The 25,011-nt window shown below is 52.4% G+C and overlaps 1 protein-coding gene across 2 annotated transcripts in view; it reads left to right on the forward strand.

The window, feature by feature from the left end:
* The first annotated feature begins 2,452 nt into the window (after nt 1-2,452).
* Nucleotides 2,453-25,011, forward strand: part of ADAMTS14 (ADAM metallopeptidase with thrombospondin type 1 motif 14) — an 86,952-nt gene continuing 64,393 nt past the window's right edge. For both annotated transcript variants that reach the window (XM_032170623.2, XM_032170630.2), the window contains exons 1-2: nt 2,453-2,831; nt 4,528-4,967. In XM_032170623.2, coding sequence (XP_032026514.1) covers nt 2,750-2,831; nt 4,528-4,967 — 522 coding nt within the window. In that variant the 5' untranslated portion in view covers nt 2,453-2,749. The remainder of the gene's footprint in view (nt 2,832-4,527; nt 4,968-25,011) is intronic.

Raw genomic sequence — 25,011 nt, forward strand, 5'->3', positions numbered from 1 at the left:
TCCAGCCTTTTCTCCTCCTGCCTAGGAGGCTCATGGCAGGCTGCCCTCTCCTGTCCGTGCTCATGCCATTCCCAACCAGGAACACTGCTTCCTCTCTGTCTCCCCTGTGGAAGCCTCAGCTTGGATCCACGGCAGTGAAATCTCCCTCTAAGCTCCTCCTTCCCAGAGTCCCCAGAGTCCCTGGGGTCCTCCCTGGAGAACTTGCATGTTCATTTAGAGCACATTTCTCTACCCTTTCCTTACCTGGTTTTCAGACTTTCTCTTGCCCATATCAGGTTTCTCAATTGGTTGCTGGCTTCATGCAGCCAACACAGACTTTCTGCATCCCTCTCCCCCAGGGCCTTACACTGAAAGTGTTGTGTTAGGTGTTGGGAGAAACACCCAAGACATTCTCTCCTGTGCAAAGACTCGAGGAAGACACTGGAAAACCCAGACCTTGACTTCCTAGGAGGGTCCCCAGCTTACACCTGGGGATTTCTTTCTTTGGCCCCATTCACCTCCAAATCTGCGGCCACCTTGCCCTCTCCCCACCTTCTGGCCCAGACTCTGAGCTAGGCCCCCATGTCCCCTTTTCCTAACAAAGCCTTCCTCAGTGGAAGAGAGCTTAGACACACAATACTTGCCAATAAAAGCAACCATTGTAGCGTCAGGGAAGGGGGTGGGGGTAAAGAAACAGGGAGAGGTTTTGCTCTCTGCTTGCCAAGGCTGGCTCCAGGGAAGGACGCAGCCCACCCCTGTGAGGCAGGCTGCTGGGGCCCCAGCTGTGACCTGCCCCCCTTGACTTGCTCTCCTTGAGGCAGGAAGAAGGGGGTGGAATGGAGCTGGGGTCCCTGAGTTTTCTAGGGGAGTCTCTCTGAGATGGCCCCACAGCAGAAAAGGGGCAATCCTTACACCATGACTTTTTCCTTCTGTCCCACAGGGTTCCCACTCTGCAGCTTGGAAAACTGAGACCCTGAGAAGGGAAGCCATTTTATCCAGAGATCATTTGGTGGGCTTGGGTTTGCAGAGGGCCAGAGCTGTGAAGCTCCAGCCTGGTTATCTCCCAGCCTTCTCTCTCTCTCTCTCTCTCTCTCATACACACACACACACACACCCTCTAACTTTCTTGCTCTGTCAGCCCTCACACACAGAATCCTGTCTGGACCTTGACTTTGCACGTTTTTTGTTTTTTTTTTTGAGACAGGGTATTTCTCTGTCACCCAGGCTGGGGTACAGTGGTGTGATCTCAGCTCACTGCAGCTTCAGCCTCTGAGGCTCAAGCAACCCTTCCGCCTCAGCTTCACAAAGTGTTGGGACTATAGGCGTGAGCCACTGCACCCAGCCAACACACATCTTAAAAGACCAGAAAGAGGAGAAAGAGGAACTCTATTCTTCCTGAATTTAGTATAGATCAATTTGGTTGTGGCATTTCCAAATAACTGGGTGCTCTGATGTAGCTTGGAATTCTTGGAATATAATATACTTTAGCTTTCTGAACCTGCTTCTTAAATGCACTGGTCCTCCAAAACCTTGGCATCATTTCCAAGATTCTTTATTCCATGGTTATTACAAAAAAAATCTCCTTTCCACAACTCCCACCACTGGATTGCTTGAAATATAGTTTATTTGCAAGTTATTAGTTACATATTTACAGAGTAAAGCAAGAGCATGGATCTTCTGTTGGGTTGTTTGTACTGACTCCTGACCTGGTCTCAACACCATTGCAAGACCAGCATCAAGCGCTCATCTCTCAGACTCTTGGTTCTTTCCACCTTGGGATGCCGCAGTTGCTACTGGTGTCAGGGATGGAAGTGGAGGGCAGTTATCACTTATTGAGCATCTATTATGTGCTGTAGTTAACACCCATTTCACAGATGAGGCAACTGAGGTTCAGAGCTAGGATTTCAATCAGGGCTGTCTAACTCTGAAGCCAGGGCTCTCTCCTCACCGGCTCAGCCCTGCTCTTGGCTAGGACACAGGTCAGTCGTGCACCCTGGGCTGGAGTCTGGAAAATGGGTAGATCCAAGGGGTCGATGGTTAGTTAGTGAGGGCATCAAGACCATAGTGAAAGAAAGAGGGAGTCTCCCTCTACTGGGAGGTTCACTGTCCACCACACTCCCAAATGCAGCAGGACACCCCTTTGGCTTCCTGGCTCTGGAACAGAAACAGAGAGTAGGCCCTGCGACCAAGAAAGGGGGCGGAGCAGCCATAGAAAGCGGATTCGGGCCACAACTCCGGGGATCCCAGGCGTCTGAGGGGACAATCGGTCCGTGCGCCAGGAGCCCCTGCTCTGGCTCCGCGTGGCACTTCCGATCCCCGGCCGCAGGCAGCTGCACTCCCCAGCCGCGCGCCCCGCCCCCGGGGTCCTGGCGCCCCAGCTCCGACCCGCGCCCGGCCCCGCCCCGCCCGGTGTGCCCACCCCCGGCCCGCCCCGCCACCCCCTCGCCCGGCTCCCGCGGAGTCCCGGAGCGTCACTGCGCGGGCGGGCTGACCGACCCGCCGGCAGTTGGCACCGGGGGCGCTGGCGCGTCAGCGGCTCCGCTCTCCAGCCGGCAGCCTAGCGCGCCCGGAGCCAGCGGTCCAGGCGGCGGCGCAGCGCAAGGGACCCGGAACCGGCGGGAGGGAGGCTGCTAGGCGGGGAGGCGGCTGAGGCGGCAGCGGCGGGAGCCAGCCGGTGCTCCGACAGCCCAGGGCGCACCCTAGCCTCGCCGCCCTCAGCCTGGGACTTGGGGCTCGGGCGCTTGCCCAGCCCGCGTCCCAGCGCGGCCACATGGCTCCACTCCGCGCGCTGCTGTCCTGCCTGCTGCCTTTGCACTGTGCGCTCTGCGCCGCCTCGGGCAGCCGGAACCCAGGTGCGTGCGGGTTGGGCGCGCGGGGGCCCGTGGGGTCCTGGGTGCACGCGGTCAGGGTGGCCCAAGGTTGCCCCAGCCACCCGGGCAGGGTTCCCGCGGGTGGGAGGCAGTGTGCACACTCTGGGCTGATTTGCTCTCTTTCCTTCCACTGTGCCACGGCACTGTCCGGTGATTTCTCTCCCTTTCTGGCACTATAAGTAGACAGAGACCCCAGGAGAGAATTTGGGAGCATCGAGTCTCTTCTTAGGAGCAGCGTATCTGTCTCTTTGTCTCTCTGTGTTTCTTCTTTCCCGTCTTCCCCAATCTGTTTCTCTGGCTTGTGTGTCTTTCTCTTTCAATGTCTTCTCTGTCTCCAACTTGTGTGAGCATGGGTGCAAGGTGTGTGTGTGTGTGTGTGTGTGTGTGTGTGTGTGTGTGACTGTTACATACCCAGAATAAGGCTAACAGGTGATTGCCTCCTACTGCAGAGCATGCGGGGCGCTCACGCTCCTGCACAGAAACACACATCCTTCCACTGTCCCCAACGTAGCATTGTCAAACGCTGCGGACACAGGCCTCTCGCGTACAGACCAGATACACTCCACTCCCGCCCTGCAGCGTGGGGTACCCTCCTGGTGGCTCTGAACATGGGGAGGAGTCGGTCGTTTCCAGGCAGGGTCCCTCCTTGTTTGCGAGCCTTATTCATGTGCCAGAGTGGGTTCTCTCTTGCCGCAGTCTTGGGGGTCCTCTGCTATAATGGGGATGAAACTAGAGCTGTGGGCATGGGGGATTTTCAGGAAACATCACTTTCTATGTTTTATCAGTGACGTGAACTGGGGAGACGAGAGGTAGAGCTGTGTGGAAATGAAAATTCCTCCCAAACTCGCATTCATGAATCACCAGGCCTGGAAGCCAGGGAGCTGTCATTCCTGCCCAGCCTGGCTGGGCTGGAGGAGAGCTGTGTGAGGATGGGCCTGCTGGCATGTGGCCTGGAGCATGGGGCCATGACCTCACAGTTAATTCAGCCCAAGTGGGCCGGTCACCCCCTGTATATCCTTTTATTTTTGAAGATCTATATTTATCCAGCTTGGGGCTCGGCCATGCAGAGATCTCAGTGGCCACTGTCCTGCTTTAAAAAGTTTTCTTTCTAACCTTGGAAAAATAGAGAACCGCGCATTCCCTCCCTCCCCTCTGCAGCCCCACCTTCTCCTTGACACGTGCCCACGGTCCCCTGGGTTTCTAGGTGTGTTTGTTTTGCCAGCTTCGTTCTTGGAAGCTTGGGGAGGAAGGCCCTACCCCAGCCTGGGCTGGTGATTTCAGCACACTGGGGAGTTTGGGCAGATCTGCCCTTCCCTTTATTTGCCCTGTTGGCTTTTGGGGTATTTTAGTCCTTTTCTGGGCAGAGCCCAAGGTTGGAAGTCTTGTTGCTAGTGACCGGGCTCTGTCTGGTATCATTTGCTTTCTTCTGCTAAGTTTAAAAAGGACCTGGGGGCTACGGGGAGTGATATTTCCACAAGGTACCTGAACACCCTTCATCCAAGTGTAGGAATCCCAGAGCTCAGGAAGCAATGGATGGAAAATGGGTGAACTCCAGCTAAGGGGCCCATCTAAGGGTGACACTGAGAGTTCCTATCCCTCCCTGCCCTCGTGGGATTTCCAACTTCCCCTTACCTCTGCACCGACTGCATTGAAGTGACTCTTTGTTTACCTCCAACAGAGCTGCACCTCTCTGGAAAGCTCAGTGACTATGGTGTGACAGTGCCCTGCAGCACAGACTTTCGGGGACGCTTCCTCTCCCACGTGGTGTCTGGCCCAGCAGCAGCCTCTGCAGGGAGCATGGTAGTGGACACGCCACCCACACTACCACGACACTCCAGTCACCTCCGGGTGGCTCGCAGCCCACTGCACCCAGGAGGGACCCTGTGGCCTGGCAGGGCGGGGCGCCACTCCCTCTACTTCAATGTCACTGTTTTCGGGAAGGAACTGCACTTGCACCTGCGGCCCAATCGGAGGTTGGTAGTGCCAGGATCCTCAGTGGAGTGGCAGGAGGATTTTCGGGAGCTGTTCCGGCAGCCCTTACGGCAGGAGTGTGTGTACACTGGAGGTGTCACTGGAATGCCTGGGGCAGCTGTTGCCATCAGCAACTGTGACGGATTGGTAAGGGATGAGACTTTCATTAAGCTGCATCCTCCCCCTCCCATGCCCTGCTCACGTGGTTTTGAAATTGCTATGGGCATGTTTTGCAGTCTGGGCCAAGACAGGGGTGGTGCTGCCTTCCTGAGGGAGTGCCGCCTGCCCCCGTGCGCCACTAGGTTCATGCTCTGCCAGGTGTGAAGTGGCTGAGTTGGGATGGTGTTCACCCCTCACCTTCCATGGACCCACCTGGATCACAAGCTGTTTGGCTGGTGTCTCTGAGTGCAGAGAAACACTGGGGTTGGAACTGTGGCTGAGCCACTGCCTCGCTGTGAGGATTTGGATGAGTTAACCTCTCTGTGGTTCTTTCCCTTATTTATTTTGCACATATTTACTGTTCTAGGTACTGGGGGTACGGTGGTGCCTGAGACAGAGGTGGCTTCTGCTCTCCTGGAGCTGACCCGTGGGTGTTAATGATATGGCCTGCCTAACTGGGCAGTGCACTGGGGGCTGCCCCTGCCTGGCTCGTGGCGCGGGCACAGTTAGCGGCTGCTATTATGTCTTGTAACATTGTGATGTCGTGTCCTTCCTCTTCTGCTCCCTGTCTCTCCTCCCAAAGCCAGCCTGCTCTTTCCTGGCTGCTCTGTGTGGTCCCTTTCCTAGGACCCCCACTGCTTCCGCACTGCTTCCCAGAGTCTGGGAGCACCTCTGCTAGTTGGCTCCACATTGCAAACCAGAAAGCCGTGGGGTGGGCTGTCTTCCTCGCCCCCACCTGTGGTTGGCTCTGGTTCCCCTCGCTGCTCCTCCTCAGTGTGCAGGCCCTTGTGAGCTGGCACAGCAGCCTCAAGGTCCTGTTGGGCGGCTCTTACCTGCCCCAGAAACATCAGATGTGAGCTGATGGGTCCCAAGAAGGGGCCTGCTTGCTCATCTGCCCTTCAGCTTTGAGACCGAGAAAATTTGAGATGGAGAGGGGTTGTGGGTCCCTTCCTCACTGGCAGGATGGGGAGCATTTGTCACCATCATCTCATGTGTAGGAGATGTCTTATCTGCTGATTTCGTGGCTGCCTCTGGCTAGGCCAGTGCTTTCCACCTTTTATCGTGATGTACCCCTAAATGTTTTAGACATTTCCCCCCAGTCATCAGTCCACCCCACGATGAGGTTTTTTTTTTTTTTTAGAAGTGGATTTTCACTATGTTGCCCAGGCTGGAGCGCAGTGGCTATTCACAGGCACAAACACAGGGCACTGCAGCCTCAAACTCCTGGCCTCCAGCCATCCTCCTGCCTCCGCATCCCAGGAGCTGGGGCTATAGGTGCTTGTTACTGTGCCTGGCTTTCCTCATGCAATTTTAATACCACAGATATACTGAATATCTGCTTATACACTGTATATCTATCTGTGCTTTATATATTCAAAGGTGTAATATTTTTGCCTTCCCCAGAATAAATTTTCATCCCATTGAAGGTGATAGGGCCCTCATGGAGAGGGCTTATCTAACGGTAGTTGCTTCTCATAGTTGAGCATGCACTAGAATCACCTGAGCACCTTGTCAGGGGTGCAGAATCTGCGTCTCTGGGGAGGGACTGGATCTGATCATTACCAAACTCTGCAGGTGAACTGATGCAAGAGTTGCTGAGAGCGGACTTTGAGAAAGCAGATTGTCAGGGCAGCTGGGGGAGCCTAAGGCCTTGTCAGGCGTCTGGGCTGAGCCTCTGCCGCCAGCCCACTCTGGCTCTGCAGCTCTGTGCCACAGGGGCTCTTGGTCACCCTGCTGGCTAGAGCTATGCCATGGCCACAAGTTTTGGTTGAAAATCCCAAGTGATGTTAGGAATCATCCAGGGATACAGTATCCATGCAGATAGAGAGAAAGTGCTGGTGCAAGCCAGCGGCTGCACTGAATTAGATGGTGAATTCCTTCTAAAGTCATCACACAGGTAGGCTGTAAGCTCCTCAGTGACAGGGCTAGGGCTCCAGCTTCTCTGACTGCCCTCCTGGAGCGAGACACAGAAGAGATGCTCAATATATGCTGAGAACCTAAACTGAGGATGACCATCACCCATAATAAGTAACTCCCAACCCCCTTTGCATCCCGAAAACCTCCCTTGTCATTGAACCGGCTCAGCAGCCCATTGACAAGTAGTGACTGACCACTAGGTGCCACAGGGACCAGGGCCATGAAGGACCCTGCGCTAGCACTCCTGAAGCACAATCACATGGCTACATGGTGTAGCGTATATGGTGACAAGTTGTCATGCTCTGGTTTTGGGGGCTTGCAGATGGTGGAGGTAGGGCTGTTCAGTGGGCCTGGGGCTGGGCATTCCTCAGAGGGTGTTGCTGATTTTTGGTGGCCTCTGAGTAAATGTTTTTATTAGCTGTGTGACCTTGGGCAAGTCACGCCCCCCATTTCTGAGCTTTACTCTTCTCATTTATCCAAAGAGGGGCTATACTTGATGTTCCCTGGAAGATGGGAATCAATTCTGTGTGGCATTTGCTGAAGCCGGATCGGGTCGCAGAGGCTGTCCAGGTACAGGCTTCTGTAGGCTTGCTCTGTAGCTGGTATAGAACTGAGGCGCTAGGAAGTGACTTGCCTGGGTCCCCCTCCCCTTGGTGAGGGGCAGAAATGGACTTCACTGGGCTGAGCTTCACGCTGGACCACAACATGTACCCTGGCTGTTTCCAGAGGCCAGTCCTGGAGTCCAGTATCTGGACGCCTCCCCCTCCAGGCCCTGGGAGTGGCACTCCCTGACTGCCTTCCACTGGAGCCGCCAGCACAGAGGTCACCCTAGGCTGGGATTCCTTGACTTTCCGCCCACTCCAGGAAACAGCCCTGTGTCCCATGACAGCAAGGGGCTGTGTCCCAGTGACCCAGCTGAGCTCACCTTTGGACTCAAAGGCCACGGTGTAGCATTTCTGATAAGATTGAACTCTGCATCTTTACATGGTCTCTGGATTTTAATCTCATATTCTCTAACATCTCAAATGCCAAAGTCATTCATTTCAAAAAATATGTACTGAGTGCTGACCATGGACAAAGTCCACAGGAGATCATAAAGAAAATGAAAGTGACACAGATAATGACAGCAACAGTAACGCGTCCTTCCTGTGGCCCAGACACAGCGTGCATACGTGTATGTACTTTTATTAACTCCATCCATTTGCAGATGAGGAAACTGAGTCATAGGTGGAGATACGAAGATAATACAGATAGCTTCCATTAGCACAGGACTTTGTAGTTTACAAAGCTCTTTTGCTTCCTTCAATCTTGTGAAGTGTGTACGCAGATATCGTTATTACTCCTGTCAGGTCCCTGTCCTGGAGGAACTTGGGTGCCATGCAGGGGGAAACCTACCAGTAGTTTCAACATTCACTTGGTTTTCTAGAACACAGTGGGGATGGGTGCTCAGTAAATGGGAGTGACTGTTTGATGTCAGAGAAGGTGACATTTGAACTGGGCCTTGAAGGATGAGTAGAAGCTTGCTGGGGCCAGAGGGTGGGGAAGGCCCTCTGGGCAGGCGGAAGAGCTTGAGCAGGCTAGTGATGGTTGGACAGAAGAAGGAACGCCATGTCAGGTGGGGCTGGGGAGTGGACCCTAGAAGACATGCGGGCAGGGGGGCTTGGTCTGACCTTGAAGGAAGGGCAGGATGGAAGAAGGGGTGTGGGGCAGGGATGGGGCAGGTTGCTCTCTTGAAGAGGCTGGGCTAGGAGTTGAGAGATGTAGCTGTGTGACTCTGAGCAAGCTGGCCCCTTCTCTGGACCTCAGTTGCCTCCTGGGTGCTTTAAGGAAGCTGGAATGTGTAAGCTCAGACCTATTCCAGCTCTGGCATTGGTGCTTTGTGGCATGGGGCTGACCTTGCTGGAGTTTGGAGCCAGGCCCCTGTAAACCTGTAGTTGATGGCTCCCTCCTGCATTGCGGTTAATTCATGCCTAACACTGGGGTATGGGATGCTTTATCTTACTTCCCACCCACTGTTCTGGAGGGCCTTCTGTGTGTCCTAGCTGTGGGAGGGGAAAGAGAAAGATCCAGGAATGAAAAAGCAGGGCCCTTGCCCTGGAGGAGTTTGTAGGCTAATGGGGACCCAGACATAAAAGCAAACTTGAGAATCTGGTGAGAGGCAGCAGGAGAAGGACCCGTTTAGTTTGGTTAGGGCATCTAGGAAGGTTCCCTGGAGGAGGTAGCAATTGCTCAAGACTGTTCAGACATTATAAACATGAAAGATAGTGCCAGGTCCCTGACCAGCAGAATGACTGACCCAGCCAGTCTTGAGGATGTTCAGGGGCAGGAAATAAGGGATGTGGGGGCGGGGCCTGGTCCTGCCTGCAAAGTGCTTCCTCTGGGGTTGGGGGCAGCTAGCCTGGGATGCTGTTAGACCTGAGAGTCCCAGACTGGGAATGTGTCCAGGTGTCAGCAGTGACCTGACGGGCCACTCTTCAGAGCCACTAACGCTCTGCACCTGGAAGGAACATGGGGTGGGGACCAGTTCTTTGTGGATCCTGGAGAAGTTGTGGCATGCAAGGATGGGGTTGGCAGAGTGGGGTCCCTGCTTCTCAGTGGGGCTGCATGCTCATTGTGCCCATCTAGAATCCAGGCCACCAGCCTCCTGAAGGGTTGCTTCTCCTACGGCCATCTGTGCCTCCCCAGGCCCTGGGGCCTGAAGCCCTGCGACAGGGTGACGAGGGCTTGGCTGCACCGTGTTTCCCCCTTTGCCTTCAGTGCCTCTGTGAGTCAGGGCCTGGCGCGGAAGCAGCCACACGTGTAAGATTTGTCACCATCTGGTTCTGTTTTCCACTCTCTGCAGATCTTGCATTTTTGACGGGTTATACTGAGTAGACCCTGGCAGACGGCTTCGGGAGGGGCAGGGGAGGCTGCATCCCAGCCCAGCTGCTCACCACTGAACAAGTCACAGAAGCTCTTTGAGCACCACCCTGTTGTCTTTAAAATGGGACTACAATGTGGGGTGGGACTGGGGGAGTTGAAAACTTCAGGGTAAGGGGCTTCTTTATGGGAGGCTGAAAATATTCTAAAATTGTGTCAGTGTTTACACAATTCTGTGAATATACTAAAAGCAATTACAATATGCACTTTAAGTGGGTGAATTATATGGTATGTTGTATCTCAATAAACCTGTTACTGGCTGGGTGTGGTGGCTCATGCCTGTAATCCCAGCACTTTGGAGGCTGAGGTGGATGGATCACCTGAGGTGGGGAGTTCGAGACCAGCCTGGCCAACATGGAGAAACTCCGCCTCCACTAAAAAGACAAAATTAGCCGGGCGTGGTGGGGATGCCTGTAATCTCAGCTACTCAGGAGGCTGAGGCAGGAGAATCGCTTGAACCTGGGAGGTGGAGGTTGTAGTGAGCCAAGATTGTGCCACTGCACTCCAGCCTAGGCAACAAGAGTGAAACTCTGTCTCAATAAATAAATAAATAAATAAATAAATAAATAAATAAATAAAATAAACCTGTTACTAAAAGCACCTGGCCTATGGATGGGCCCCATGAAAGGTGGTGTTCGTAATTCCAAGGAAATATTCTAGTTTGGGGGAAAGAGCAGAATGTGCTCACTCCAGCACAGATCAGCTGTGGGACCTTGAGTGAGCGTCTTCATCTCCCTATGCTTAGATTCCTCATCTGTAGGAAGGGCAGAGGAACAGCTGTCTATGGGGTTGTTCAGAGGATTAAATGAGATAAGGCAAAGTGCAGGACGTGGTTTATGGCAGGGCCTTAAAAAATGGATAAAAGTCTGCAACGTCCGCCTCCTGGGTTCAAGTGATTCTCCTGTCTCAGCCTCCTGAGCAGCTGGGACTACAGGCGTGCACAACCACGCCCAGCTAATTTTCGTATTTTTAGTAGAGTCAGAGTTTCACCATGTTGGCCACACTGGTCTTGAAATCCTGACCTCAGCCTCGGCTGATCCACCTGCCTCAGCCTCCCAAAGTGCTGGGATTACAGGATGAGTCACCGCACCCGGCCAATCATGATTACTTTTTAACAGTAATTATTAATAATGATAAATATTACAAATATCATCAGAGTCCCTTTATTGCAATGACATCTAGATCATTGGCATTATCTGACTGGCTCTTGGCCAGGTCCTGGGGATGCAGGGATGAAACTCAGCCCTCTGCCCCTGTACTCCAGAAGCCCACGGTTTAAAGGGGAGGCTGAAGTGCACAGTAGACAGTAAAAAGCAACACAGACCATAATAAGCTTCAGTGATTTGTGGGAATACAGGGAAGCATAGTGCATGCCAGGGGTGGCTTGGAGGTGAGTACTGAGAAGGAGGGGTGCTCAGGGAAGGCTTCCAGGGTAGGGGACATTTGGGCTGGGTTTTAAAGGATCAGTAGGAGTTTTCAAAGCCATAGAGTGAGAATTGTAGTCATTCTGTAGGGAAGGAAATCCTGTGTCTCTGCAGGATTCAGGAAATGGCATGTCATTTCAGCTCTCCATGGGAGAGAGGGAATGGTGAAAATGTAATTGGAAAATGTCAACCTCACCAGGGAGCTTGGCCTTATCCCTGGCATCATGGGGAGCCATGGAGGTTTGTAAACAGGAGTCACATTAGTGTTTGAGAAAGACACTCATCCTTCCAGCTCGATGCTGGTGCACAGCAGACTTGTCTGTGGCTTTTTGGTCTCCTGTGCTAAACACCTGTCCTTGCCCCGGGTGCCGCTCTTGACTGGCTGGATGAGTGAGTAGGCGTCCTGGGGGCGCCCTGGGAAGCCGCCGGTCAGCTCCACATTCCACCCTGCTTTGGAGGTGTGGAGTGTGGAGGCTTGTCTCACTGTGACCGATCCCCTCCCAGACACCCAGCTGGCTTGTCCCCTTACATCTTGACCTGCAGGCCTCCTGCCCTCACACGTGTGTGCCTAGCGACCCTGGGAGGGGCAGGGGGCACCAGAGCCTGGTGTCTGGCCCCACGTTGGTGCAGGCTTTGCTACCTTGCTGACCTGCCTCTCTAGCCTTAGGAGCTCCAGCTCACAGACCGCTGTCCCCGGCCCTGCCCTGCCCAGGCTGGCCTGCTCTCGCCTCACTTTTCAGTCTCCTGCCTTTGCTGTGCTGTTCACACCTTCCCTGTCCCCTCACTTGATGTATCTCCCATTTCAACTACCAGTTCCTAGACATCAGAGACTGTCTTAAATGTGTGCATTTCCTGGAGCATTGAGCATAAGGCTGGGCCCCTGGGTTGGAGGGGCAGGAGGTGGAAATTTCAGATGCAGCAGGAATAAGTAGGTAACAGAAGAAAGAGAAGAGGACTGGGTAGTCCTAGGGGTGGTGGGATTATGGCAAACAAGAGAGGACCTTCCCACTCCAGTGCCACTCTGGTATTATAAGAGGTTTGAGTATTGTAGGAGAAATGGGAAATATGGATTTTTAGGTAATTCTTAAGCCATTGTATGAACCAAACCCAGCAAGGCTGTTAGCTGGAGGCCTTGGGTTGCTTGTGAGCTCAGCAGCATGTGCTGGGGGTGAGTGTAACCCTGGAACCAGACCACTTGGGCTGAAATCCCAGCTCTGCCTGTTACATGCTGTGACCCTGGGCAGTTAGCTCACCTCTGTGTGGTTCGGTTTTCTCATCTGGAAAGTGGGGATCATAATAGTAATCACTTCATAGAGTTGTCTTGTGGGTAAAGGGCTTAGCGCAGTCCCCAGTACACTCAGCTGTTGCTATTACATGGTGTGGATTACTGGTTAGTTGAGCTTACCAGGTCTGAGGGGATGGTGGCAGGAAAGAAGTCAAGAGCACCCCATTTTTCTGGCTGCCACTCCCAGAGGGGTCTCTGGGTTTTCAGTGGGGCACACAGAGCCCGTGCTTGTCTTGGCCCCCCTCAGGCCCGTTAGTTTTCTCAGGGTGCACCTTGCTTCTCCCTCAGTTTGCTGCTGGCTGTGAACATTCCCACCTGTAGTTCCCAGAGGCTCAGGGCAGAGTGTGGTCACCTGTGTGTCCTCATGACTCAGAACTGGGCCTGCTGGACAACCGTCTGGGTGAGGAGGCATAAACTCCTGTAGTTAGATGAGGGGACAGCATCTGTTGTCCTCTCCGTGGCTGTCTGGCCATCTGCTCCTAGGCCAGAGGTGGTGACTGCTGAGGCACATACACTGCCATTTGCCCTCCTGTGCCCTGGCAGGCCCTGCAGGCCCGCTGTGGCACGCTGTCCCCGGGCTCAGACCCCCCTGCATGTGCCCACGCAGTCGCTCTCTGTGGGCCGAGTGGGCGAGCAGGGGAAACCCATTTACCTCCTCGCCCTCAGCACTCCCTTCGTGAGCAAGTCTCTGTCTTCAGGGTGCACACCCTCTCTAAGAGTGTGAGCTGGTTTCTCCTGTTTGCCACTTAGATAACCCAATTTCCTGGGAAATACTGGGTCCCTCTTGGCAATTTGTGTTTGCAACACACGAAACAAGAAAGGGAGTCTTTGGAGAGAAAGGGGGCTTCTCCTGACCTGCCTGTCAGGGTGACTGTGTGTCTTCAGCGTGGAAAGAGGAAGTCACTGCTTCCTGATTGTGGCAATGTGAAGTCCTGGAGGACACAGAGGAGGGGCTGTGGTCTGCATGGGAGTGTCTTGATCCTAGCCAAATTCCGGGAGGTGGGCAGCACAGGCTCTCCTGGGGAAATAGGCAGGGTGGGAAACTGAGTGACTATCAGTTATCATTCTTGTGTAACAAACCAGTCTAAAACTTGGAACTGAAAACAACATTGTGTCCTTCCTCACAACTCTGTGGGTGGGCTGGGTGGTTCCTCCCCTGCCTGCTCCGGCCTGCTCACGTGGCTGTGCTCCGCTGAAGGGTGGGCGGGCTGGAGGGCCCAAGCTGGCTTCTTTTACATGACCAGCATGGTGCTGGCTGTGGGCCACGCGGCCTCAGTTCTCTCTGTGACCAGTCATCCTCCAGTAGGCCGTCTCAGGGTAGCATTCCAAGAGGGGGAAGGTGGAAGCTGGAATACCCCTTGAGGCCTAGTCTTGGGAATTGCATGTATTAGTTCGTTCTTGCACTGCTATAAAGAAATAACTGAGGCTGGGTAATTTAGAAATAAAAAAGGTTTAATCAGGTCACAGTTCTGCAGGTCGTACAGGAAGCATAGCGGCTTCCGCTACCGGGGAGGCCCGAGGAAGCTTCCAATCATGGCAGAAGGCAAAGGGGAGCGAGGCATCTCACATGGCGGGAGCAGAAGCAAGATAGAGAGGAGGGGGTGCTACACACTTTTAAACAACCAGATCTCATTCACTGTCACAGTAACAGTGCCAAGAAGATAGTGCTAAACCATTCATGGGAAACCGACTCTGTGATTCAATCACCCCCTAGCAGGCCCCACCTCTAACATTAGGGATTACAATTTGGAATGAGATTTGGTGGGGACACAGATCCAAACCATATCATGGCGTAAGGTCACTTCTGCACATTCTGCTGGTCAACGCAAGCCATAAATCTGGACAAAATTTTCCAAGAGTGGGGAAATGGACTCTTCCATTTGAGGGAAGGAGAGGTATAGTCTCACTGTAAAGAGATAGTGCACAGAAACAAGAGGACAAGTTGCAGCCATCTTTGCAAATATTCTTCCACATTGCCCCTAGGCAAGTGATTTGACGTCTCTGAGCCTTAGTTTATGTATCTGTAAAGTGGGTGTCCCTAACTGGTAGTTTTGCAGGTTAGAAATTATGCACTTAAAATGCTACCACAGTGCCTGGAGCAATAAAAGTTAGCATTTCTTCTTCTTATTGCTGATGTCTTAGAATAAATAAGGAAACTGAGGCAGGATCCATAGCAGGTTTGTCTCCAGCTCTCTGGGCGCCCATGCCAGGGCTCTTCCCCCTGCTTTCCAGAGGCCCCCTCCTGTCTGGGCTGCTGTCTGTCTGAGCGGAGGACCAGGGCCCGGGTCCTCGGTCCTGGGTGGTTTTCCAGTCCTCCAGCCAGTCTGATCTTGCAGTTTTACCTCCCTTGTCTCCTCATGACCATGCCTCACTGTCTGCCTTGGATTAATAACTTATTTATGATATGGAATAAAAGCCAGACATCACCTCACTGCGGCTCCTCCGGAGCAGAGCCGGCCTTCCATTCCAGCAAGGGCTGGTTTTATTTTTCTTCCTCTGTGTCTTCAGGCACTGGCTGGAGGGAGGACGGCCTGGGGGGTTGCTTAGCAGGCTGGTGAGAGTGATGGGGGCTGTGCTTGTCTCTCCATCTGCCTTCCAGCCCCAGGGTGGTACGGGCCCAGGGTGGGTTCTCAGTGAGGGCCCGGGAGATTCCACATTCCCAGGCACTGCAGTGGAAAGTTCCCAAACCATCCACCAGGCCCAGCATTCCATTTTCAGCATGTGGGTCTTGCCCTGCTTTCAAAGCCCTAAAAACAACAACAGTGATAATATTTACATGCTGCTTCATCCTTAGCAGCACCAAGGAGCTCCCTGTCAACATAAACTCAGGCGCCTGCAGATACCCTTGTGTTATGAAAACCTGCATGGATCCCAGCTCAGTGTAATTTCCACCATTCACCCTGACTTTGGCCTGAGTTGGAGACAGCTGTGGCTGGAAAAGGCTTTGGGGCCCTCTAGCTCCCTCTTCATTTTCCAGCAGAGGAAGCCGAGGCTCAAGTCGGGGAGGAGATCCAGGGTCATGGAGTAGCAGGTGAGTGTCAGGTGTCAGGGCGCGCAAGGACCAAGGTTTCTGACTCCCAGGCAATGTTCCTCCCACAGTTCCAGGCAGCCTCTCCTGTCAGTGGAAAGACCAAGTGTATGTGAACAGAGACTCAAGGTCGTAAACTGTGTGCTGTCCCGTGATACGGTAGCCGTGGCAACAGCTTCAGAATGATTAATGCTAAAAGTGATTGGTCTAATGGTGGTGGGAGGTGAAGGGGCCTGGGGGTACTGAGTAGAGGTGTTTATGAGGCTCCCACTGTGAGGGGGAGGGCTGCTCAACTTCTGCATGTCATTGTCTTCCCTGAAACTGGGAGGCCAACTAAGAAAAACAGATGTCAATGGCCCAGTTAGTGGGATTTGATGCTCAAACGGAACCTTCTGGTGTTTCTCAGACTCAAGTCACCAGTGCTGCTGTTTTATCCATTTTCAAAATATTGGAGAGAGAGCGGGCTGCTGTTATGTACACATTACTTGTCATGGAACATTTAAAAACCCTGCAGTCTAATTTTCTTCTGCTTTCAGTAACATGGCTGATGGGGCAGTAGAACAGGCCCCTTTTTAGAGAAATGTCTGGACTTGAGATCGTTTGTTAGGACCAGGTTGGTCTGAATGCAAACTCTGTTTCCAACGGGTGGCTGAAGGCCTTTGTCAGCCTTTGCTTTTAAGCCAGCCACATATTTACACCTTCGGTCTGTCCAGAAACAGCCTGTCACTTTCCCCTCCAAGCCACTCCCGCCCCCCAGGCAGAGGTTCACATCCACCCCTCGAGGCTGGCGGGGGCCCACACTCTATGAGTTAGCTCCTCCAGCCTGAAGAGGCCTGTGTTCCACAGCCGGGCTGACTGCTGGCCTGGGTGCATCGTGCTTTTGAGGCTTTGTCACTTCAAAATTCATAGTCCCTGCATAGGGAGATGCTAGGTAAAATACGCCATCCCCTAATCCACGGCCACAGTTTTGGGGAAGCTCTCTCACAAGGGTGGTATACCCAAGGGAGTTTGTTTTAATGCCTGACCCAAAGAATGCTTGTTTAGCATGGTTTCATTCCAAAGTCAGTGGCGCAGCATCAACCAGTTCATCCGCCTGAAGCTTATGTCTAGAAGAGGGACAGAGATACCTGGACAGGATAGAGCACCTACCAAGAGCCACCACCAAGGAGCACAGAGGAGGGAGCAGTGATGGGGTGGCCTTCAAGCTGGGTGGAAGGGGCATTCCCAGCGGGATGCACAGCAGGGGCAAAGGCGCAGAGGCCCATGGGAACTGTGGCTCTGGTACAGAACGGGTCCTGTGTGGCTCCAGTGTGGGGATTTTTGTTGCTGGTAATTCTAAAAGGGAAACGAACACAGCATAATAAGAATAACCAGCGCTGGGGTGGTGTGAGCCACCTCCTGTCTCTCCCAGATGATGGCATTCACCTCCCTGCACTCCCTTGCCCCTGCAGTGTATTCGCCAACAGCAGGCCGGGCAGTCCTTTTACAATCCGAGTCCTCCATGGTTTGCGGCATTCCTCCCGGAGAAGCCAGCCAGGCCCTGGGCCGCCATCACTTCTCCTCACTGCCCTCCCTGAAGGGAACATTCCTCCCCAGGAACTGCCAGGGCCTGCCCCTCAGACCCCTCAGGCTTTCACTCAAATGTCACCTTCAGAGCGACATCCTCCCTGGCAACCTTATTCACAATGTCAAGCTCCAGTCCTCTCTTCTCCATGGCTCCTTCCATTTGGTATGTCACGTATTTCTAGTTATTAATTGCCTGTCTCCACCCTGCTGTAGAATGTTAGCTCCATGCAAAGAGGAATTTTTGGCTGTGCCCTCAGCACTTAGATCAGGGCCTTCTCAGTCATCATCTGATCAATGAATGAGTGAATATGTGCTATTGCAGGCAAGGGGTTAGGAGAAGCAAGTTACAGAGACATAGGTGAACATGCGAAGGGAGGGGGTCTGGAGAGGGGGTCTGGTGGCTGCATTGTGGGTATTTGTGCTGCTAGTGCCTGGCAGGTGAACTGTCAGAGTGTGGCCAAATCTGGAACCTGTGCTAGTGGTGCTGGTCCCTGGGTAGGGTTAAGGACAGGACCATGCCACCTATCTGGGGTCTTCTGGCCAATTGTGTTTCATCCGCTCCTTCCACCCTTTGCAGAGGAGACTGGCCAGTGATACCTGGAGGGTAATTGTGTCATCGGGAGCCACTTGTGGGGCCAGAGCTAGCCTGGCATTCTCCCATGCTTACCTGCATTCTGGAGGGACCTTGTCTCTTGGCCACTGCCAAGTCCCTCATTGGCAGCTCACTACAGACCTGGCTATTATGTATCAGATGCAATGATAAACATTTACATGCATGATCTCACGTGAGAGGCATGGTTTAAAACTAGTCAGCGACCCGCTGGGCCAGGCTGCTGTAGGGCTCATTCGGAGGGGAGGCCTGGCTGGGACAGTGACCTGTGGGGCCCTCTCTTGGGTCTGCTCTCCACTGCCAAGGGTGCAGCACCTTTCCCAGTGCTGCTCACCGTCAGCTGGTGTGTGTCCGAGTGGCAGCGTTCAAACTGCAGGGCCTCCAAGCAGGTTGCTGCTCCTATGCTCAGGGCCTGGCAGCCACACTGCCTGCTGGCACTTGAGGGCTGCTTCCTGTCTCTTCATCCTGGAGCCATGGCTGCTGCCAGGGCCCAGGGCCAAGCAGGGGCCAGGCAGAGCTCCTTCACCAAGCTTGGTGGGCTATGGTGGTGACAGAGGGGGAAGCCTCAGAGCCGTGTGGCTCTTGGGCACTCAGGAATGGAATCCGAGGGTGGCTGCCGGCCTGGCAAGATCTGCCCTGAGTCTGGCTGGGCTCCAGAGTGAGGGGTTTGCAGCAGAAGGCAGTCTCTGAGCACCTACAGGTCCTGCCTCTGGCCCAGGACATCTGCCTGTTGGCGGGGAAAGGGAGTAGAAATAAAAAGTGACCACCCCTCCTTTAAGAACTTCAAGATTTTGGCTGGGCATGGTGGCTCACGCCTGTAATCTTAGCACTTTGGGAGGCCAAGGCAGGTGGATCCCTTGAGGTCAGGGGTTCAGGACTAGCCTGGCCAACATGGTGAAACCCCGTGTCTACTAAAAAGACAAAAATTAGCTGGGTGTGGATGCGCGCCTGTAGTCCCAGCTACTCGGGAAACTGAGGCGGGAGAATCGCTTGAACCTGGGAGGCAGAGGTTGCAGTGAGCAGAGATCGTGCCACTGCACTCCAGCCTGGGGACAGAGTGAGACCCTGTTAAAACAAAACAAAACAAAACAAACAAAACAAAAACTTCAAGCTTTTGATGATCTGAGCAGCTCTGTTCTCCAAGGTGCTGGAGGACAGCCAGTCAACACCTTCATCATCAACATCAGCACAGAGGGACTCCTAATAATTGTCCTCATTCTCTGCACTATGGACCCCCAGCTTGGATGGCTATGAGGGCATTGCCTGGTCTTTGGCCACTCAGCAGGTCACAGCTGCTCCCTCTACCTTCCAGGCTTCCCCCACCCTGGATCACTTGTGGTCTAGATGGCCCTTGGTCGTGAAGTAAGAGGCGTGCGGTAACCCAGCCAGCTGGACTCCTTCCGCCCCCTCTCAGGGAACGTACTTATTGTACGCTCGTTTCCTGTCTTACTTGCCCATTTCTGGTGTTATGATGAACACACCTGTGCTGCTATTGCTCTCTTTATGAAACATGGATGACCACTTAAATGTCCCTTTTCGTGCTATTCTAAATGTCCCTTTTCTTGCCATTCCACTGTTTGAAAGCCTCCAGGGTTTGGATGAGTGGTTCTCAGCCCTGGATGCACGTCTGAATCACCCAGCAGCTTCCAGAACGCGCTGACTCCTGAGCCCCACCCATCGGGATTTGATTTCATTGGTCTGGGAGGTCGCCATAGTTTTGTAAATTCCCCCAGGTGATTTTAATGACTATCTAGGCGTAAGAATGGCTACTGTTGCCTCCTGGAAAGCCTACTGTGTGTCAGGTCAGTAGCTGGGGCCAGGACTTTCAGGACCAGAAAAGCCAGGCGGAGGAGGGAAGGAAAGGAAAACACCACCACCTGCTGTGAACCTGGCTCCAGGAGGGCCATTTCCCATGCCTTATTTCATCTTCCCATCCACTCTTTGGTTTCAGATATGGAATCTGAGGCTGAGAGAGGGCTGGTGCTGCACAGCTGGGAAGGACCCTGCTGGGATGGAACCCCAGGTGTTTCCCTCCCCAGTGAAGCCTCTACACTACTTTGCGGGGAAGTTGAATGACAGAAAAGGAGGGATACATTATGTTTGTTTCCCTTTTTTTAAACTTTGTTTAGGGAATGGGAGTTGATTCTGTGTTCATTGTGGTAGGCACACACTCTGTGCAGAATAGGTGTGCCTTTTGAGATAAGGACATCATAGAAAAGTTAGAAAATACCTAAACATTTAAAGAGAAAGAAATTGCCTACAATCTCACTGCTTAGAGGCAAATCCCTAAGAGCTGGGTATGTTTCTGCCCAACCGTTTGTCTGCAAGTCTTCTTTTTCACCTTTAAAATCATCCTCTATCAGTCCCTTTTTGAGGGGTAAGGACTTTTCCCCTTAGGCTATTCAACCACTGGTATTCTTTTTTTTCTTGAGGACTTCTTTCCACTTACAGGCAGGACATCTGGGCATGTGTGGTAGTCCATTTTTATGTTGCTATAAGGAAATATCTGGGGCTGGGCAATTTATAAAGAAGAATTTTAGTTGGCTTATGATTCTGCAGGCTGTACGAGCATGGCTCCAGCACCTGCTTCTGGTGAGAGCCTCAGGAAATTTGCAATCATGGTGGGAAGGAAGAGGAGCTGGCATGCCACATGGTGACATCGGGAGCAAGGGAGATGGGGGAGGTGCCACACACTTTAAGCAACTAGATTTCGTGTGAAGTGAGCAAGAACCCACTTACCACCAAGGAGATGGTGCTAAACCATTCATGAGGGATCTGCCCCCATGATCCAATCACCTCCCACCAGGCCCCACCTCTAACACTGGACATCACATTTCAACATGAGATTTGGAGGGGATAAAGATCCAAACTCTATCAGCATGTCAAAGCCAGGCCATAGCAGAGCCAGGAGCTACATACAAACCCTCCTGTGGTTCCAGAATGTCACCCCCAGCACTGATCCTGCAGGCTCCCTTCCTGAGCCACTGGGGCTTCCAGGCATACTTCAAAGTGACAATGGTGATCATGAGAATCATGGCCACAGATGCAAACACTAATATGGCCCTCGTGGCATGCTCAGGACCATCCTAGGTGCCTTATGTATATTGCTTTCTCAGAGCAGCCCTAAAAAATGGTTGTGGTTATAATCCTGAAGCACAAGGATGTTAAGTAAGTGTCCCAAGATTACATGATCTGAGAGTGGTAGAGCCAGCATTTGAACTCAGGAACTCTCTGGCTCTAGGGTCTCTGCATTTACCCACCACATTGCTTCTCCCCTGAGAAAGACTTTTCTGTAAATGCACTGGGCTCAGCAAGACCTCAGTAGCCTTTCACCCAGCATCTTCCAGGGTGTGGGGCCTGCAGAGGTCATGACCTTGGGAACTGTGGCCAAGTGGTCATCCCAGATAACTGTCTCCAGCTGGCAGAGGCTCTCTGCTTCCTGGTGTTTCTTTGAACCTTTGGCTTGTTGTGGCAGCGCTGATGCTGCTGGTATGGGGCGCCGTGCAGATGTACGTGGCAGAGCGTGCCAGTTGTGGACAAGCCTGGCAGCTTTCAGCACCATCCTCCAAGAGCTCCTTCTTCCTGCCTGTCCCCAAGGCTGCAGCTTGGTCTGAATCAGCTTTCAGACTTTCTTTGGCTTGGGCCGAAGACTTGGCAGCCCTAGCCTCCAGCAGATCTCCTGTGGCTTGGGGCTTCCACGTCAGGTTTGAATTAGATGAAATCTCAGCGTCGGCAGGCTTTCATCCCAGCCTCGCTGACTCCCGCTTCCGTGGTAGCAGGCAGTCTGTGTGCCACATTCGTGTCGTCTCTGCATGAGTGTCTGCTGGAGCGTTTGTCATCTGTGTGAGTCATCCCTTTGTGTGTCCTCTCCGTGCTTGTGTATTATCTCTGTACATGTTTCTCGCCTCCATGCATGCACGTTATCTTTTTAATTAATAGCTTTATTGAGATATAATTCACATACCATGCAATTCGCCCATTTAAAATATGCAATTCAGTGGTTTTAAAAATTATATTCACAGAGATCTGCAATTATCACTGCAGTCAACTGTAGACCACTTTCATCACCTAAAAAAGAGACTGTGTGGCCTTTAGCTATTCACCCCCTAATCCAACATTACCCCAGCCCTTGGCAGTGACGAATCTACTTTCTATCTCTGTGGATTTGCCTATTCTATTTGTACGAAGACACTTCATACAAACAGAATCATGTAATATGTGACCTTTTGCATCTGGCCTCTTTCATTTGGCATATTTTCAAGGTTCATCCATCTTGTAGCATATACCAGTACTTCATTCCTTTCTACGGCAAAATAATATTTCATTGTATGGCTATATATATATATATAGATATAGTTTGTTTGTCCATTTATCCATTGATGGGCATTTGACTTGTTTCCATCTTTTGACTACTAGGAATAATGCTATGAACAACTTTTCTTTGCGTGGGCATATGTTTTCTTTCTCTTGGGTGCTTATGCTTTGGAAGTGGAATTGCTGGATCATGTGGTAATGTTGTTAATCATTAGAGGAGTATTGCCAGACCGTTTTCAAAGTGGCTGCGCTATTTTACATTCCCACCAGTGTATGAGGGTTCCAGTTTCTCCACATCCTTGCCAACACTGGCTATCTGACTTTCTGATTTAAGCCATCCTATTTCTTTGTGGTTTGGATTTGCATTTCCCTGATGACTGATGATATTGAACATCTTTTCATGTGCTTACTGCCATTTGTAGATCTTTCTTGGAGAAATGTCTGTTCAGATCCCTTTCCCACTTTAAAACTGGATTGTCTTTTAATGATTGTGTTGTAAGAGTTCTTTATATATTCCAGATACAAGTCCCTTATCAGGAGAGGAGAGGCTGGTCTCTCATGTCTTTTTGCACCCCCCGCCTCATCCCCATCAAGCTTAGCAAGCAGTATGTGCTTCATAAAGACTTAAGGACATATTGAGGGAGGAAGAGATCTGGGTCACTTTGAAGAGTCCCTGCAGGAACCATGGTTCCAGGGTATGGGGGTGTGAGGGGTGGGGATGCCTCTCTTGCCTGCCATGAATCAGAGACAACAGCCCTAGATGACCCATTAGAGGTTCTGTTCCCTGCAGGTTATGTAGGATGTTGCTTTCAGCTGAACTGACTGGTGGAACCACCAGGGTTGGGGGACTTTAAAAGACCTAGATCACTGAGCCTGTCCCTCCTCCTTGATTTTGGTGTAGAGCAACTGGGAAAAAGGCAGTGTCATTTACTGAGATGGGGAAGACAAGGGGAAGAGTGGGTCTGGAAGTCAAACCCCGAGTTCTGTTCCAAAGTTTGAGATGACCAGTGGAGATCCAGTCTCTATCAAGGAGGCTGTTGGATAATCATAAAGGAATTTCAGGAGGAGCCAGGGCTGGGGATATAAATTGGAAGTATTTGCAGTCATGCAGTACCTAAAGCCATGGACCTGGGGACGTGCCAGGGAGAGCTGATGATTGGAGGAGCTGTGTGAGACCAGGACAAAGAAGTGATTGCTGGCCATGGCCATGTGGTGGTCACAGGTGAGCAGTTTCCAGGAAGTGGTGGCTCTAGAAGGCCACTTGGGGTGGGTAGAGGAGAAGCTAGGGGGTGTGGAGGTAGTGAGTGTAGACAACGCTTTCTGCTTTGGAGGGAAGCAGTGACACTAGCAGTAGCTGGGCAGGGATGGGAGGTAGAGAGTTTCAAAGATGCGGGACACTGGAGTGTGCTTGGATGCAGATAGGAATGGTCTTGTAGAAAGGAGAGCATGATGAAGCTGGAAAGGGGGTGCTAACTGCAGGAGCTGAGTCCTTGAGGAGGTGACAGAGAGGTGATTCTGAGCACAGAGTGGGGGGGCCACATCCAGCCACAGAAGAGGAGAGGGGACCCAGCTGTGGGAGGACAGTGCACAACAGGGTGGTGGGAGCCTTGGAGTATGAGACTGGGGGTGGGGCAGTGTTGGGGGTCTAAGCCATTTGGGAGAGCTGGGACACAGACTGTTAAGCTGTTAGTCTTAACAGGGAAGTGCAACAGAACCTCAGCTTCATGCTCACGTGAGGTGAGCTGCTGATTTCAAGTGAGACCAGTAGGCACCTATGTGCATGTGTGGAGTAAATGGATGGTTGGGTTGAACCAGAGTGGAGAAGCTTCCCTGGGACAGCAGGATAGAGGGAAAGTGGGAGAGAGAGTATGGGTGTTTGCAAGAGAATTATTGTGCAACTAGACCTAAATGTCCAAGGTGGTGAGAAGGGAAGCGAGGATGTAAGGATCACACCTTGGAGGTCCTGATGAAGTTTAATAATAACTGGAGCCAAGTGCTAGGGTTAGGTGAGCAGGGCAGTGGGGGAAGGGAAGGAGCCGCCTGCGGTCGAGGTTTCTGGGTTGTAGCAGCCCATGTGGTCTAGCCAAGGAGCGTGGCTGGCAGTGGCTGGGAACAGTGCATGCAGATGCAGGTGGCCCTATTGAGGGGAAGCAGCCACCTGTTGAGGAATCTGGTGGAAGCCATTTCTGATCCTTGTGTGTATCACTCCAGCATCCAGTTGCTGGGTTTTCTTTTGTTTCCTACAGTGGAACAGTTTCAAGCTGGATTTGCTGGAAGCCTAGAACCTGAGACGGCACAGCTGACCAAGGGGTGTCCGTGGAAGTAAAGCCCTTGTGATAGAAATTCCAGAACAAGTTCAGACCCAAGAATGCACTCTCCTTGGGAGGTGGTGGGATGATTGGCTGAGAGGTGGCCTGCTCTGCTGCTTTCTCCTCTGGGGAAGCCCCAGATAGGCCAGCCTTGGAAGGAGAAAGGAGAGGCAGTATGGCCCACCCCTCAGCTGGCTTCACTGAAGCTACTATCTTGAAATGGCCCTTCTGGGCATTTGGCATTTGGCAAAGGTAGGCTGGTCCAAGTGGCAGCAGGCAAGGGGACTCAGGACCACCCTTTCCCAGGGCCTGCAGCTGTCCCCTGAGAGCCAAGCCACTTGCAACTGTCTGCACAGTTGCAAGGTCTTTGCTCATTGTCTGTACCTGCCCATGTCCGACATGTTTCCCAGTCCTTGGGGATCTCTTCTGTGCTCCTCTTGGAGAACTCTTTGTTGGCTCTGGGTACCCTTGCCTCCCAGTTTACATGCACATACATGCAATTTGAGAATAGATGTACTTTTATGTACGCATACACACATACGAACTGATTTCAAAATAATTTGACCTCAATTACCTGCTATAATATTTGGGACCTCATCCTGATAGTAGACAGCTGTGGGTGACCCGCTGCACTTGCTCAGTTGTGGTTCACAGCAGGAC

Source organism: Hylobates moloch, unplaced genomic scaffold (genome assembly GCF_009828535.3).
Source record: "Hylobates moloch isolate HMO894 unplaced genomic scaffold, HMol_V3 SCAFFOLD_3, whole genome shotgun sequence".
In the NCBI taxonomy this organism is placed as follows: domain Eukaryota; kingdom Metazoa; phylum Chordata; class Mammalia; order Primates; family Hylobatidae; genus Hylobates; species Hylobates moloch.